The sequence below is a fragment of the Cercospora beticola genome, chromosome 2 (genome assembly GCF_033473495.1).
Source record: "Cercospora beticola chromosome 2, complete sequence".
In the NCBI taxonomy this organism is placed as follows: domain Eukaryota; kingdom Fungi; phylum Ascomycota; class Dothideomycetes; order Mycosphaerellales; family Mycosphaerellaceae; genus Cercospora; species Cercospora beticola.
In genome coordinates, this window is record NC_088936.1 from 2745207 (window position 1) to 2759710 (window position 14504).

At 53.3% G+C, this 14504-nt stretch overlaps 8 protein-coding genes across 8 annotated transcripts; 6 read left to right on the top strand and 2 right to left on the bottom strand.

Annotated features, from left to right (window-relative positions):
- Positions 1 to 1032: 1032 nt before the first annotated feature.
- Positions 1033 to 2783, top strand: RHO25_003002 (uncharacterized protein; the record flags this gene model as incomplete). The annotated part of the gene is made up of 5 exons (XM_023598533.1): positions 1033 to 1167; positions 1220 to 1355; positions 1402 to 1694; positions 1742 to 2155; positions 2205 to 2783. 5 exons carry the CDS (start codon positions 1033 to 1035, stop codon positions 2781 to 2783), a joined length of 1557 nt encoding a protein of 518 aa, XP_023455391.1.
- Positions 2784 to 3026: 243 nt separating this feature from the next.
- Positions 3027 to 4205, bottom strand: RHO25_003003 (uncharacterized protein; the record flags this gene model as incomplete). Its single annotated transcript, XM_023598534.2, has 1 exon — positions 3027 to 4205. One exon carries the CDS (start codon positions 4203 to 4205, stop codon positions 3027 to 3029), a length of 1179 nt encoding a protein of 392 aa, XP_023455388.2.
- Positions 4206 to 4929: 724 nt separating this feature from the next.
- RHO25_003004 (uncharacterized protein) lies at positions 4930 to 6789 on the bottom strand (the record flags this gene model as incomplete). Its single annotated transcript, XM_023598535.2, has 1 exon — positions 4930 to 6789. The coding sequence occupies one exon, from the start codon at positions 6787 to 6789 to the stop codon at positions 4930 to 4932; it is 1860 nt and encodes a 619-aa protein (XP_023455389.1).
- A 251-nt stretch (positions 6790 to 7040) lies between these two features.
- RHO25_003005 (mitochondrial 37S ribosomal protein uS14m) lies at positions 7041 to 7457 on the top strand (the record flags this gene model as incomplete). Its single annotated transcript, XM_023598536.2, has 2 exons — positions 7041 to 7328; positions 7395 to 7457. 2 exons carry the CDS (start codon positions 7041 to 7043, stop codon positions 7455 to 7457), a joined length of 351 nt encoding a protein of 116 aa, XP_023455394.1.
- Positions 7458 to 8039: 582 nt separating this feature from the next.
- RHO25_003006 (uncharacterized protein) lies at positions 8040 to 9212 on the top strand (the record flags this gene model as incomplete). Its single annotated transcript, XM_023598537.2, has 1 exon — positions 8040 to 9212. The coding sequence occupies one exon, from the start codon at positions 8040 to 8042 to the stop codon at positions 9210 to 9212; it is 1173 nt and encodes a 390-aa protein (XP_023455395.1).
- Positions 9213 to 9700: 488 nt separating this feature from the next.
- On the top strand, positions 9701 to 10832 carry RHO25_003007 (uncharacterized protein; the record flags this gene model as incomplete). The annotated part of the gene is made up of 3 exons (XM_065602338.1): positions 9701 to 9990; positions 10165 to 10508; positions 10561 to 10832. 3 exons carry the CDS (start codon positions 9701 to 9703, stop codon positions 10830 to 10832), a joined length of 906 nt encoding a protein of 301 aa, XP_065458410.1.
- Positions 10833 to 11226: 394 nt separating this feature from the next.
- RHO25_003008 (uncharacterized protein) lies at positions 11227 to 12705 on the top strand (the record flags this gene model as incomplete). The annotated part of the gene is made up of 3 exons (XM_065602339.1): positions 11227 to 11377; positions 11605 to 12106; positions 12141 to 12705. The coding sequence occupies 3 exons, from the start codon at positions 11227 to 11229 to the stop codon at positions 12703 to 12705; spliced, it is 1218 nt and encodes a 405-aa protein (XP_065458411.1).
- A 712-nt stretch (positions 12706 to 13417) lies between these two features.
- RHO25_003009 (uncharacterized protein) lies at positions 13418 to 14455 on the top strand (the record flags this gene model as incomplete). The annotated part of the gene is made up of 1 exon (XM_023598539.2): positions 13418 to 14455. One exon carries the CDS (start codon positions 13418 to 13420, stop codon positions 14453 to 14455), a length of 1038 nt encoding a protein of 345 aa, XP_023455393.2.
- Positions 14456 to 14504: the final 49 nt, after the last annotated feature.

The window sequence follows — 14504 nt, forward strand, 5'->3', positions numbered from 1 at the left end:
AGTCGTGCGATCTCAGCACGCCGCAGACAAGTCAGACGCGAGAAGCTCAACGCGAGAGTTTCGGGATTCCGCGCTAAACTTCATTGAGCTACCGTGGTTGTTCGTCGCCCTTTGCTTCCAACTTCTTGCCTCGACAAAGCCACTACAAGTAACCCTCGTCTTGCATTTATCTGCACAATCATCATCAGGGACAACTGCAGGAATACTTGGGGATCCGCTCTCTGCTTTTCGTCGAACCGGATGTGATGGCGAACACTAAATGTCATCGGCGTCGAACGAGGTCCGTTCGCCTGGGAAGATGCCTGCACAGCTGGCGATGAGCCGCATTCATCCCGTCTCACCAACCACCTCCACTTTCGCAGCCGTCACAAGTCCTGTCTCTCAACTGTTGCTGGACTCGTTCGCATCTGCACGACAGGACGAACAGACCGAGCAATAACACCCACAGCATATAGCAGAAGTGGAGCCTCAGGATTCGTCGACTCGTGTCGTGCTGTGCCCTGAAACCGACCACGTCGAGGGCTCGATCAAGCTCTTTCGTGTTGAGCGCAACTCGCAAGACTGTATGCATCCCGTCGCTGAGAATGCCTTACTCTCGCCCCGACACGGGATGCTCAGCAAGCCTCAAGCAAAGTCGACGTGGTCACACTTCGGATAGCCAATAGCGACTCGCGATCGGCGTCATTCGACCACATCTCACGAGTGACCCGACTCATGCCTCCTGTTATTTCGCACGCAGTCTTCTCCGTGGTCGTCTTGAGATGCCTTCCCGGAAACTCAAAGCGAGTCTGTAGCCCACAAAACACGGCACACTGATCATTTAGTTGCTCTCCGATACCAGGGATGCCAGTGTCTGTAACGTGGAGCTGCAGCACCAAGGCGCTTCCAACCACGAACATGAGTTGCCCGGCTCAACGCATGATGAGCGCATCATACTCCGCTCTGGAAAGTGTCAAGTAGTACTATCGTCGAGCAGAGCCTCTCCTTGCGACTTTGTATGTGCAGAGCACCTTTCAATATCGCTCTCTGAACATGAAGGGCCTCTGGAACGTGGTATTGTCCCTGTTGAGCATTGCGCTCTGCTGTGATGCTCGACTTGGACCACGTCAGGAAATCAACCAGACAGCGCTATCTCAACTCGCCGACCTCGACCTCCCAGAATGTGGTGTACGCTTGCAGTTGTCCCGCGGCAGCCCAATCTTACTGACATGTAATATAGGGCCTCTGCTACGTCCAAGTCTTTCCTGATTACGGCTGCTCGGTTGATGACCCTTCCTGCCTGTGTTCAAACAACAACCTCACCACAGCAATCACTGCTTGTCTGGTGTCGAACTGCACAGTACCACAGCAGCTGGGTATGTCATGTTGACCTCCGCAAAGATCATTGCTGACATCTTGCAGAGATCGAAAAGGTCGCAAAAGATCTTTGTGGCGCAATTGTTCGCGATAGAGGCATCATAACAGTGCGCATCACCTGGTCGCTCTTCGCGCTGGCGCTCATCTTCGTCGGTGCTCGATTCATCGCGCGGCCTGAACGTCTCCATGGCAGCGGCTATGGCACCGACGACTGGACCATTCTGCTCTGCATGGCATTGCTGATACCCTTCAATGCTCTCGTCCAGCTAATGGTCGACAATGGCCTGGGTACCGACAATTTCACGCTGTCGCCGATGCAGATTACACTGTTCTTGAAGGTCTGTAGCTCTCAGGAGCCCTGTGAGCGATACTAATGGAGTGCCAGTACTTCTTTGCCTTCACGATAATTTACACGATCCTCGTGATGGTTACCAAGGTCTCAATCTTGCAACTGTACCTCCGCATCTGGACCGAGGATGCCACATCGATCTGGTTCCGCAGAGTCTGCTGGTTCCTCATCGCCGTTCATGTCGTCACCATAGTGGCATTTGTTTTCGCTGAGATTTTCAGCTGTGGGCCAGTATCTTTTGGCTGGACCTTCTGGGATGGACTGCACGACGGATATTGCATCAACAGGTCGGCCGAGCTGTACGCGCTCGGCGCCATAAACATTTGCTATGACGTGGTAGTCTTCATTTTACCACTTCACAACTTCCTGAAGCTCAACATCTCCTGGCGTAGAAAGACTGGGGTCTTGCTGATATTCATGGTCGGCTTGCTCGTCACGATCTGCAGCATCGTATGTTACACACATCTCGCCGCACTGACACAGCTAACAGCAAAGACAGGTCCGTCTGCAGTATCTTGTCAAGATTGGTGTCTCACGCAATCCGAGCTGGGACTACAACAACGCTGTCATCTGGTCGTCCGTCGAATGCAACTTCAGCGTCGTCTGTACCTGCATGCCCGCCATGGCAGGCCTCCTCCAGCGCATCTGGGCGAGGTTGTCAGGCAAGCCCATGTCCAGTCTCGCTTCGTCTAACGGATCCAGGGCACCAATCCGGCCCCACGAGATTGATCCGGAAAAGCCCATGTCCGGAGAGGAGATGCTGAAAATGCGACAGCCTGGTTCCTTCGAGGAATCTCCGGTGGTGGCTCTGGATGCTTCGGATCCTAATGCTGCGACGGCTATGAAGGAGAAGGGAAGCCCTGGAACGAGTCCCACCTCCTTGGAGAGTATTGAGTTGAGACATGAGCCACCTAGCCAGACTACTGCGACCAGGCTGGCGTATCGGGACGTCAACGGCAGACTACATGAGGTGAAGGTCATTGATAAGCCTTTAGATGATGTACAGAAGAACGCTCCAGCTGGGGAGGAGAGTCCAAGAGATGCTGAGAAGGAAGCAAAGAGACCTTCGAGGGGTTGAGAAACATCACGACAGTAGCATTTACAATCAACAGTTTCTTTCTCCATTTGCATTTTTGGTCTGAACGACACGGCTTTTCGCTACCACTTGCCTCAGAAATCAGCTTTACGCCAGAGAAAACAATCTAAACACTCTCATCTCTTGCCTGCAGACCAGCTGCTTTCTCGCCCCATCCTCCCATCTACCACCCCGAAAGCAACCAAAACGCCAGAAACAACACCACAGACAACCAACCAACGCCCCTCACCTCGCCCCCTCGTACATGCCGTCCACCACCACAAACACCTCTCTCGCCATCTCCTCGCCTCTGCCCACCCACCGATCTGGGTGCACCGCCACCCGCAGTGCCTTCAAAGCCGCCTTTTTCTCTGAGACCTCCCGACCCAGCGAAATTGAGACCGCCTTGCGTATGCTGCACTCACATACGCCCTCGCCCGCCGCGCTCTTGTTGGCTTTGCAGCCCGCATTGGAGCAAACGAGCCCCTCGTTGGGTGTGTACAACGTCGTGAGGCCGAAGGCGGAGCGAGGGAAGGCGGGCGGGGCCGGGAAGTTGTCTCTCTGGGAGAGGGAGGAGGAGACGGTCTCGTGCCAGGCGAGGGCTTGTGTGGTGAAGATGCCCAGCCGGGAGAAAGCGGGCGGGCCACCTCTCAATGGCGAATTTGCGGCCGTTGGGGAGGGGCGGGAGGTCTGCTGGCGTGGAGGAGGTGGTGGCGGCGGAAAGGACTGCTGGCGGTGGCGGCGGTCTCGCTTCTCGCGCCAGGCGCGGCCATCTTCGGCTCGCGCTTTCTGGGCGGCGAGGTGGGCGGCCTCTTCTCTTCTGGTGTCGGCGTCTTTGTCGAAAAATTTGGACGCGTCGAAGGCGCCAGAGCGGGTGCTGCGAGGTGGTGGTGAGCTGGGCGGAGTGGCGGAGGCAGCAGAGCGCTTTGGCGAGGGAGCGCCGCCCTCCTCTGGTGGAGCGTCGTCGCGTTTGCGCTTCTCACATCCCGCCTCCTTGAATGTCTCCGCCCAGTTGTCCGAGCCGGGTTTTCTGCCGAAGGGATTCGTGTTGGCTTGGGGCGGCTTGGGCGGCTGGAGTGGTGTTTGAGGAGCGGGAGGTGTATCGCCATTGCATTTGTCGCCTGCAGATGGTTGGTCGTCAGGGCTCTCGGTGGCTCTCTGCTCGTTCGTCTCGCGCGGTGGTGTCGTCTCTGCCGATGCTGTCTGTTGCGGTGTGCTCGTCTTCTTGAGTGCGGCGATCTCCTTTTGTGCTTGAAGAAGTTGTCTTTGCAGATTGTCGTTTTCTGCGCACAGTCGATGGATCCAGCCGTCGGAGAAAGAGATCAGGTCTTCAAACGATCGTCGTGATTGGTGGTATAGGTCACGCCAGTACTTCTCGTAGTCGATCTCGTCGCCGAAGAGGTCGTTGTCGTGTTCTGGAGACATGGCGAGTTCTGTTCGGTCGGAGAAGGGTGATGATCGATGCGACAAAGTCCAGAAGGTTCGAGGGAGTGCAAAGGCTGTGATCGAAGTGAAGTACAGGATCGGATGATAGCTCGTGCAAAGGCTGTGAGTGAAGTGAAAGAAGTCTGGAGTAGCACTCGCGCAGATGTCGTGATCGGATCGGAAGCAGCTTTGACTAGCACTCGCGCAGATGTCGTGATCGGAGCTGTAGAAGAGCTGGTGCAGAAGCAGTGATCGAAGGGTAGAGACAAGCTGGTGCAGAAGCAGTGATCGAAGGGCGGCGAAAGCTGGAAGAAGAGCTGGTGCGAAAGTCGGAATGCAAGTGCAGAGAAAACTGGAAGAAGAGTTGGAGGCGACTCGAAGGCAAGATATAGTGCTTGATTTCTTAGCGTGTTCCAGGTGACAATAGTGAGTAGCTACTCGGAGGTGAGGTGAATAGGACAATAGCGCACAATAGCAAAGTGGGCGAGGAGGTGGACCCACTTCTGATATTGGTGCCGCCGACAATAGCTCTGCTCAGATAGAACCACAAGCGCCTGTGCCGACAATAGCAATTGCAGATGGCCATGGGGCGCGATCCGATTGTTGATTGAGCGTCACCCGAAGTAAGCTGGCTCGGATTGCTCGCAACAATACAGAGCTTATTTTCGGCACACCCACGAAGCATTGTGAAGATCAGCAAGCTTATTGCAACAATTGTGCCACTTCACGTGCCGACATACGGCCTGCGACGCTCCTCCTCTGTCCACTCCTCCACTGCAGCCTTCGCTAGCTCCTTCATTTGCCGAATGTCTTCAGGGTCTTCAGTGCCGCTTTTCAGCTTATCTCTCCAGATGGCAAGCAGACCTGCAACTTCAGGGTCATCGCAGACGGAATCATAGTGTTTGATCATTCTACTCGTGTCTTTGCCCGAGCTCATAAACAGTCCCGGTCCACTTGTTGCGAGCAGAACCCAGATCAGGTTCTGCAAGACATCCGACCCGCGGTGCATCCTGTCCATGGACTTCAGCGTTTGTGAAAGTGCGCGAGACTTGGTCGTGAACACGTGCGACTCGCTGGGTGCTGGAATGTTCAGCTTCTTCGCAAATTTCGCGATTGCCTTCTGAACGTCTGGAAGTATTTTGCCCTCTTCTATCGACTTCTGCAGCTTATCGGTTTCTTTCTTGCGCGGTCTGTCGTTGAGAAAGCCTTGATCTCGCGCAGCACTGATCGTCGCAGGTACTGCATCCGACTTCATTTGTACTGTGATGAAGTCTTCGAGATGCTGTTTCAGTGTGGGATCCTGTACTTCCATGACACCAGCCGCATAGCAGTGTAGTGGATACCAGAGTCTACTGCCGACCAGCTCCACGAACTGTTCATGCCTTTCCGCTTCGAGCTCGGACAAACAATTCAAAGCTGTAGCTTCGAGTTCCTTCGCGTATGGACTGCGTATCAGCAAGTCTGCAAGCTCTTCTTTGTGCTGTGTACCAAAATCAGAGTGCTGCAAGTCTCGCACGACATTCGCAGGCATTGCTGCATTGGGACCGGTTCTCCAGAGGATCCCTGCTCTTGTACCGACAGCCATCTTGATTATGTCCAGTTCATCGCGGAGTGTCTCGGGCCTGACTATTAGCTTTGTATCCTTTAAGAGCCTGCTCGCGCGAGCTACCACCTCAGCTTCAGGCCTGACATCGACTGCAAGCGGACGGAGACTATTTGGGTTCTTTCTCGCAAACTCAGCTATCACAGCATCATCCAAAGCCACATCTCCGTTGAGCTCGTTCACAAACTCTGCTGGTGACTCTCGAAGCACGCAAAAGCCATCGTGCTCGAGTTTAACGACAAGACTGCCCACCTGAGCGGTTCTAACTTCTTCGTCCTGAGTTGTAGCAGCTGCAATGTGCCCTTTTGGTATATAAACCACATGCTCTCCAGAAAATTTGACTTCGCCACCTTTGCTTTCTGCGATTTCCGTTGCGAGAGCGGCCACGACGGGTGCAGGTATGTCTGGCCCAATGATGGAGCTTATGTTGCAGATGTCTGTGCCAGCGTCGGAAGTGGCATTGTGTATTTGAGTCTTGACACTCTCGGAGTAAACATAGCTGCAGAGGAACGAGGTGTTATCTACATCGATAATCACACGAGGCCAGTCCTTCCCAGAGTATTCTTCTATCATTCGTTCCAAGCTGTCGTAGCGAATGTCCTGCTCCCGAGCAAAAGCGTGAAGATCGACTGCTAACCGGAGCGCTCGCTCCTTGAGAACCGCGGCAATATTCTCAATAAGAGGGTGTGGTATGATATATCGACCATCAGCACTGTAGTAGAGCTGCGAGTCCAACGTATCGAGGAGGATGCCATCGCTGTTCTCTTCGATGCCAAGAACAGAATTCAGACTCGATCTTTGTATTCTCTGGTCATGGCGCTCAACCAATGTCTTGAAATATGAGAGGACCTCTGCAGTATTCTTGAGACTGTTTCTGGAAAAGCTGCGAACGACGGCAGGACGACCATTCGCTGAAATTGAAAGAGGAGGAAAGTTGGCAACTAGCTTTTCGATGTCTGCGGCACCAAAGACGGCACCCATGATTGATTATTGCCCTAATGTAGAAGGAGACTATGCCGCGTGCGTACTGAAGAGAGTTTCAAAAAGCAAGTTGGTATTCCTGTCCAAGATCGCCAACTGAATTGACGTCGCAAGCGCCGATCGCGAGCCAAACCCTAACGACTTCGCTTTCGGATTTCGGGACGCAGAGCCGAGTCTCCTACTCCTCCGCCTCGCCGACCTTCAACACCACCATCGCCGTCACTGTTCCCATTGCCGTCGCTATCGCCACAATGACCAAGTTCGCGCCCTTCCGACCGGCTAGGCTGGACCTCTCCTGCTTCATCAACAACAAAGTCATCCGCGATCACACCAAACGCAAAGTCTTCGAGCAGAACGAGCCCGAACGACAAGCGCTGCGATACATCATCCGAAATACCTCATTACCGCAACGAACGCGAGCGCAGGCACAGCTACAATTGACGCAGATGCACTGTTATACACGGCCCACGCAGATCAAAAATCGGTGTACGATGGGAGGGAAAGGAAGGGGTGTCTTCCAGGACTTCAGGATGGCGCGGGTGAGTAGAGACCGCTGTAGGCGCGGGGGCTTGGAACGGGACTTTGACTGATCTTTTGTGTCGCAGTACCAATTCCGAATGAACGCGCTGGCAGGAAGGATACCTGGTGTGAAGAAGGCGAGCTGGTGAGCAACGCAAGGATGCGGATGCAGTGTAACATATTTGTACATTGAGGGCACGAGTGCAGACCTACAAAAGAAGCAAACTGCAAGAGCATGAGAACATTCGAACAGAACTGAGCGACATCGAGACGTGGAATCCAGGCTGCGAAGGCATGTTCAAATCAATGATGTGGCGTCGCGTTCTGCCCGCTCGAAGGCGGTAGAAGAGCAGTTTCAACTTCGGCATGGCCGTCAACTATCGCCGTTGCGCGCAGCGTCATCTTCCCAGATACAGAATCACGAGCTTCATTGGGACTGCTAGCTTCTCACAAGTGAGTGGCCAATCTCATTTGACATTTGAGCTGTCACAGGACAATTATGACTGTCGCCTATTGCTCACTTCTAGCAAACAGCAGCAGCCAATTCCTTCCACGTTTGTTCAACTGGCCTGCTCACGTAGACCTCCTCCGTTTCTAACTCGCCAACTCCCCTGACTACTCAGCCATCCAGTCGAGGCTCTTAACAGCATTCCACATCTCTATGGAACCAAACATCGATGGCAGAGGTTCCAAGGACTGCTTTCGACGATTCTCATCAGCCGGCAGCCACCATGGTCAGCACAATCGCCCTCACTGATCTTGCGCCAGAATTGGTAGAACGCATTGCTGAGTATGTCGACGATGCAGGCCTGCGATCACTACGCTTGACTTGCCGGAGCATCGCAGCCAAAGTTTTGCGTACGTACAGCGAAGCCCACTTCGCCTCCAGGACTATTATGTTCTGCGACAAGCAAAGCATTCTGAACGCGGTGGGAGCTGCAGAGCACGAGGCCTTTGGACGATACCTTCGCAAGCTCACGATCATCGTGGACGAGGCATATCCTGAGGGACATCGTACAATAGGTCACCCGCTTTCGGCAGCCTGTAGTATCTGCGATGCAGGAAGGAAGCCATACTCGAAGGCGGCTCGTAAAGAAGACCTTGAGCTACTCCTCTGGCACATGAGTAAGCACGGCAAGCCGGTGGAACTCACATTCTTGGAGAGTGCACACCTTCCACCCGGGAAGTATTCGACACTCGATGCGTACCGATCTGGATGCTCACGAGTACGATTGGATTCTCCGATGGGGCTTGGGAATTTTCAGCTGGGAACCATGTTGGGCGCAGCTCGCGATAGCAACCTCAAGATCTCACGCCTAGCCATTCGAACGGATATCTGGGCCGTCTCCCTCTATCATACATTCTTTTGTGGGCCCCGGGCCAAAGATTTTGAATTTGTCTTGCAGCACTTGCGCCAATTCGAGCTGCACTATCGTCCTTGTGGCCTAAGGTCCGATTACGAGGCTACAAGCGCACTCCACAATGCGCTATGCTCCGCGCCGAAGCTTGAGAGACTCAAGTTACATTTGCAAGAAGCTTTGGATGGTTCACGTCAAGTTTTCGACAAGCGACTTCTCCATCGTCCAATGTCCCAACTCAAAGAATTCCACTTGGTTGCAACGTGCGTACTTATGTCTGATCTGCAGCAATTCGTCGATCTCAATCCTACGCTGCGAAAAGTAGATCTGACTCGGGTCGATTTCATGCGTGGCAGCTTCAGCGACGACCTCCTCGGCGAATTTCACATCATAGATGCGGAAGACATTCATGGTCCGGTACGGCAGTTGATGATTGTGCCCGGCGACTACGATGATCTGTGGTCGGATGATGTTGCACTTATGCGAGGTGTGAGATCAACTGTGGAAGCAGTTGGAAGTTGGGTGGGGATGGTTATGATTCAATAAGCCAGAGGATGGGCACTCACATCACGAGAAATCTTCGATCGAGAGCACGAGCAGCAATATGAAGTGGGGGAGATGCTTTCTACTACCGCGCACAAGATACGTGAGCAATGGCACAAAACAGTAAGCTTCAGCGTACTGCCGATTGTCGAGGATCATTTTGTCGAATGGAACAACTTGCTGCGTATTCCGTATTCGGATCCGCTGACTTCAGTGTAGGTCCCGCGCCCATAGCCACTTTCAAGTGAAGGAATGATCTCATGCGAACCATCCGTTTGTCGCGAGATCTGTGATGCTCAATTCTGTTCGTTCGGCAGCCGGCATCTTTCCGAAAGCCACTCCTGACTCACAAGGCAAACCTGGATCTCAGTACTCTCATTCAGTCCCACCGTCGACTCTGACAACGCAAGCTTTCGCGACAACCTCGCGCGGCCCAACAGGTCAATATGATGGAAGGTCTAAATGTCGCTCCGCACAAACCAGACTGTAAGATGGTCGGCGCGCCAGGCACATCACCTTTCAACGAACTTCCTCCAGAGCTCTTCGAACTTATCGCCGAGCACTCCGATACCGCAACACTACGTGCACTGCGTCTTACCTGTCGAGACTTTGCCGCTAAAGTGCTTAGCACATACGGTCAAGCACATTTCACTTCTCGCTCGTTACTGCTCTTTAAGCTGGACAGCATCCAAACAGCGGCCAGGGCGGCTGAGCATCCCGTCTTTGGACGTCACCTTCGACAACTCGTGATCATCGTGGACGATGTGGTTGCCTACCCTGGGTGCGCTTCATGTCAGAGCGCGTCTACGATGTTATCACGTATTGCTGAGCTCACTCGACTGTTTCGATCCTTCTTATCACGCCGCATTGAGCTACAGCTCGAACTCATTGATCAAAAAGCCAAGGGAATGAGCTGGATCTGTTTCGCGTCCCCGAATTGCACAAGCTGTCACAGTAAGACACATTTCACCACCCACTGGACCGGTTGGGACGCGCCCTGGACGCAGGTTTTGTCGGCAGTCCGCGAGGCTGGAGTCGAAACATTGAGCATGGCTATCAAAGCAGAAACGTGGATGCTGCAGATGAGCAATCAGTCAATACTGGCGCCAAGTCGCGCACTTTTCCTGGACGCGTTGCAACACATGCGACACCTCGATGTTCACGTGGCTGCACTCCGGGATGAGAGCGACTATGAGCAAGGCGCCCGCGACTTCTTGAGCATAATTTCTAGTGCGAAGACTCTGGAAACCTTCAAAGTCCGAATGCAAGAGGGGCTGGGGCGGCGAATTCGAGAGCTTCGTATTCGAGACAACAATGCCGGGAGTCAGACACTTTTCTTTAACTGGCGGAGCATACTTGGTCTTGTCACAGTTGCAGGCCTTCATTCAACGCAATCCCAACCTTCAAAGACTGGATCTCCTTGGTTCAGAAATCACGCCTGGTGCTTTCAGCGACGAATACCTCGACGAATTCGAGGGCTTAGATCAGTCAGACGTCCCTGACCTTGTGCGGGAATTCATTGATCTGCCAGGCCAGTACGAGGGTCTGTGGTCAGATGATGTCTATGTCAAATTCGAGAGAGTGCCGAGGGTCGCGAGCCCCTACGATTCGATCTTCCTGTGAAGAGGCAAGACGCACTGAGGATTGAGTTGTATGGAGACACAAGTCACGTGGGATGACTGAGCAGTAAAAGGAGTTCCTCGTTGCCTACATTAGAGGTAATCGACGTTGTATCGTCAGCGATGCTGCCGCAGACAAGTACCAACGACGCGGTGGAGCGGTGGAAATGAGGTTCTACATGCTGCGGCCTATTCCAAATCTAGGAATGACAATATCGTTGCGACTTCTGTCGCAGAGTACCCAGCTGTTCTTGATCATGACTGCTGTTCTAGCAATGTCCAACTACCATAACGTGGAGGAACGCGCTGAAATTCGAGGCATGGGACATCACTCGCGTGGTTTTTTGCCGACTTCTTGGCGCGGATCCGTGTCGAGATTCCTCCCTCCGTTGCACGACATGGCCTTCAATGCTCGCTCGGTACAATATCGCGTCACAGTGAGCATATACGCAGTCAATTATGGGTCACTGATTGCCGTGGGCATGTCACGTTACGCTGCGCCTTCTCGGCCGCCTGCCTTGTTCCACTTCCGCGTGTCGGAACGCGAACGTTTCTGACTTCCCATCATGAGCCAGCGCGTGGTGTTGCCATCACAGCGACGACCATCGGCATGCTGCACCATGGACTGCGAGTTCATTGCTGGCTGACTCCGTCGCGTAGATATGCCTGTTCTCCAAGCTGCCTCCGCGGTGCCGTTGGGAGTCGGGCCTCGTCCACAAACAGCAAGCTCCATTCCAACATCGAACGCGCTCAAAGACCTAGGATTGCGTGGGTAGGCCAGCAGCCTCCGCAAAATGTACTGCGCCGGTCTCCTAAGGAATCCACGGCTATCTGGAACTCCATTCGCCATACTGCTTTTGGGGACTGGTCGTCAGCGGCACGAACGCTCCACGAAGCTATCACCTCTGGACGACTGGACGCTGCTAGCTGTCTCGAATCATCAATCGCAACCAATACTGTGTCACTAGAGACGATTCGAGCTTGTCTTGACGCCGAAATGACCCGCATCACGAAACTTCCACGCCGTGCCCGACCTGCAGTCTTCCGAAAGGAGAGGAAGCAACTTGCACGAAGCGTGCTGCACTATATTTGGAATGACACTATATTGTGGCTGCCCTTGATGGCCAACGACCGCAAAGCAGCCATGCAGCTATGCTACTTATTGCTTGCCGAGAAGGCTGAAGGTCTCATCGACCAATTTTGGATGAGACCACTTCCTGAGGAATCGTTAGCCTGGGCATACGACGATCCCTTGTACGGCGCATATCCGGACGTAATGTGGCGCACTTACCTGCTCAAAGCTATTATTCAGGCTCATCTCATGCATGATGTCGCCCCGATCTGCCGTCAGTGCCATCAAAAGCTATTTACGGCTGGAGAAGTTCGCTGAAGACGCAAAAAGACGGTTTTATGACGAGCAGCGCTTAGCGCCCGATAAGCCCTTTCCGGCTGTCGCAAGAATCTCACTGGCGCCTGCCCTCATGACCCTCAAAGCGCGATTTATCACCGGTGACTACTCACGAACAAGTCCTCAGCTCTGGGATCTTGCTGTGAGCAGAATAGCACGCCTCGTCAGCTTCGACGAATCGACTAAGCCCATTGCAACTCACTTCAGCCTCGCAGCTTTGTCTTTAAACCATCCTACCACCCCGGCAGCGACAGAGGCTCTAACTTTTCTGGATAAATACTTCCTCGATTCGCCCAAGGGCGACCCAAAGGAGATTCGGGATGCCCTTCCCGCCAGTGAACGAGTGCTCTGCCTGTTCCTGTCAAAAGCTTCCTCAATAGCCCACAAGGATGGGCAAGAACAAGTAGCTGCTCGCGTGGCAGCACTGAAGACTGAATTGCTGCTGTCGGCTCCAAACAGAGCTCGCTGATGAGGCTGGGCTCTTTACCTACATGGGCTCGAATCTATCATAGCAATTACTTCCAGCGGGCTTTAAACTCGTCTCCACTTCTCTTTTATTGCGACAACCAATAGAGATACAGAAACAAGCACACATCAAGCTTCTCGTTGCCTTCCGAGATGCACTTCTTGCTCGTGCACGGACTAACGGTATTGCATTGCAGTCTTACTCCCCCAGCTTCATATCCGCATGGAAGACAATCTGGTTTGCGGAGAGCTCATGTGGCGTCCTCGCAGCATGACTTACAACATCGGTTTGGTGCTGTACTGTAAAAGAACATTTGCAGAGGAAGGAAACGGGAGAGCTCACAGCCCTGGGGACAGCCAAATCGGCTGCACTGATGACTACATGCAACTCGCTACTCTCAAGTATCATGGCAGTCTTTCGTTGGCCTATCCATGCCGTCCGCAATGAACTATCAGCTGTAGTTGTGAAGGATAGGCAAGCCAGCCGATAAGTCATCGATAGGCCAGCTTCCGGCGTGCTTCACGCCTCAAATGCGTGCCGAAGTCTTGCCGACTCCACCTCACCTTGGAGCTCCGATGCTCGGGGTGAACACAGTGGCTTTACTGGAGTTCAAAGTAGTCAAACGTTGCACCATCATTAGATGTCCGATCACTTACCTCTCCACAGCACAACCAAGGTAGAGGAACAGCGACGTCAGGCCTTCACGAATCACAAAATGGCAGAAGAAGCAGCTTACTTGCAAAAGCTCAAGTCTATTCCCAAGGCTACATTCCTCTTCGGACCCTCTCCAATCCAGCACCTACCCCGCCTCACAGAATCTCTGGGCTCCAAAGTCCAGATCTATGCCAAACGCGACGACTGCAACTCTGGTCTCGCTTATGGCGGAAACAAAGTCCGAAAACTCGAATATCTCGTCGCAGATGCATTGTCCAAGAATAGCACACATCTCGTCTCCGTTGGCGGAGTGCAATCCAATCACACTCGTGCCGTGACTGCTGTTGCCACAGCTTCAGGTCTGAAAGCCGTCACTGTCCAGGAGAAATGGGTTCCAATCGATCCTCCACTTTACGACAAGACAGGAAACATTCTCCTCTCTAGACTGATGGGCGGAGATGTGAGATTGAACAACGAAGGCTTTCACATCGGCCACAAAACTGCCACGCAGGAAGCTTTCGCCGAGATTGAGAAGAATGGCGGCAAGCCTTACTACATCCCGGCAGGAGCAAGTGATCACGAACTGGGAGGCTTGGGTTTCACGAACTTTGTCGTTGAGTTGGCAGAGCAAGAAAAGACTCTCGGACTCCCCTTCTTCGACACTTTAGTCGTCTGCTCTGTGACAGGTTCCTCCCACGCAGGTCTCATTGTCGGTGCCGTCGCAGAGGGTCGCGGGAGAAAGGTCATCGGAATCGACGCGAGTGGCAAACCAGCTGAGACTAAAGCCCAAGTCACCAGAATTGCGAGAAATACTGCGAAGCTTTTGGACGAGAAGCTGGAGATCCCAGATGAGGCTGTCATTCTGGATGAGAGGTTCCATGAAGGAATCTATGGCATTCCCGGCCCGAGCACGATCGAAGCGATGAAGGTTGCTGCGAGGACGGATGCTTTGATCACAGATCCGGTGTACGAAGGAAAGAGTATGGCCGGTATGATCCAGCTGATTAAGGAAGGCACGATCAAGGAGGGCTCGAATGTGCTATATGTGCATTTGGGCGGGCAGCCGGCATTGAATGCATATTCGAGCTATTTTGACTGAGAGTGGCAGACGTGCTATTTACGAAATAGAAGAGAAGCATTCCTCTCTG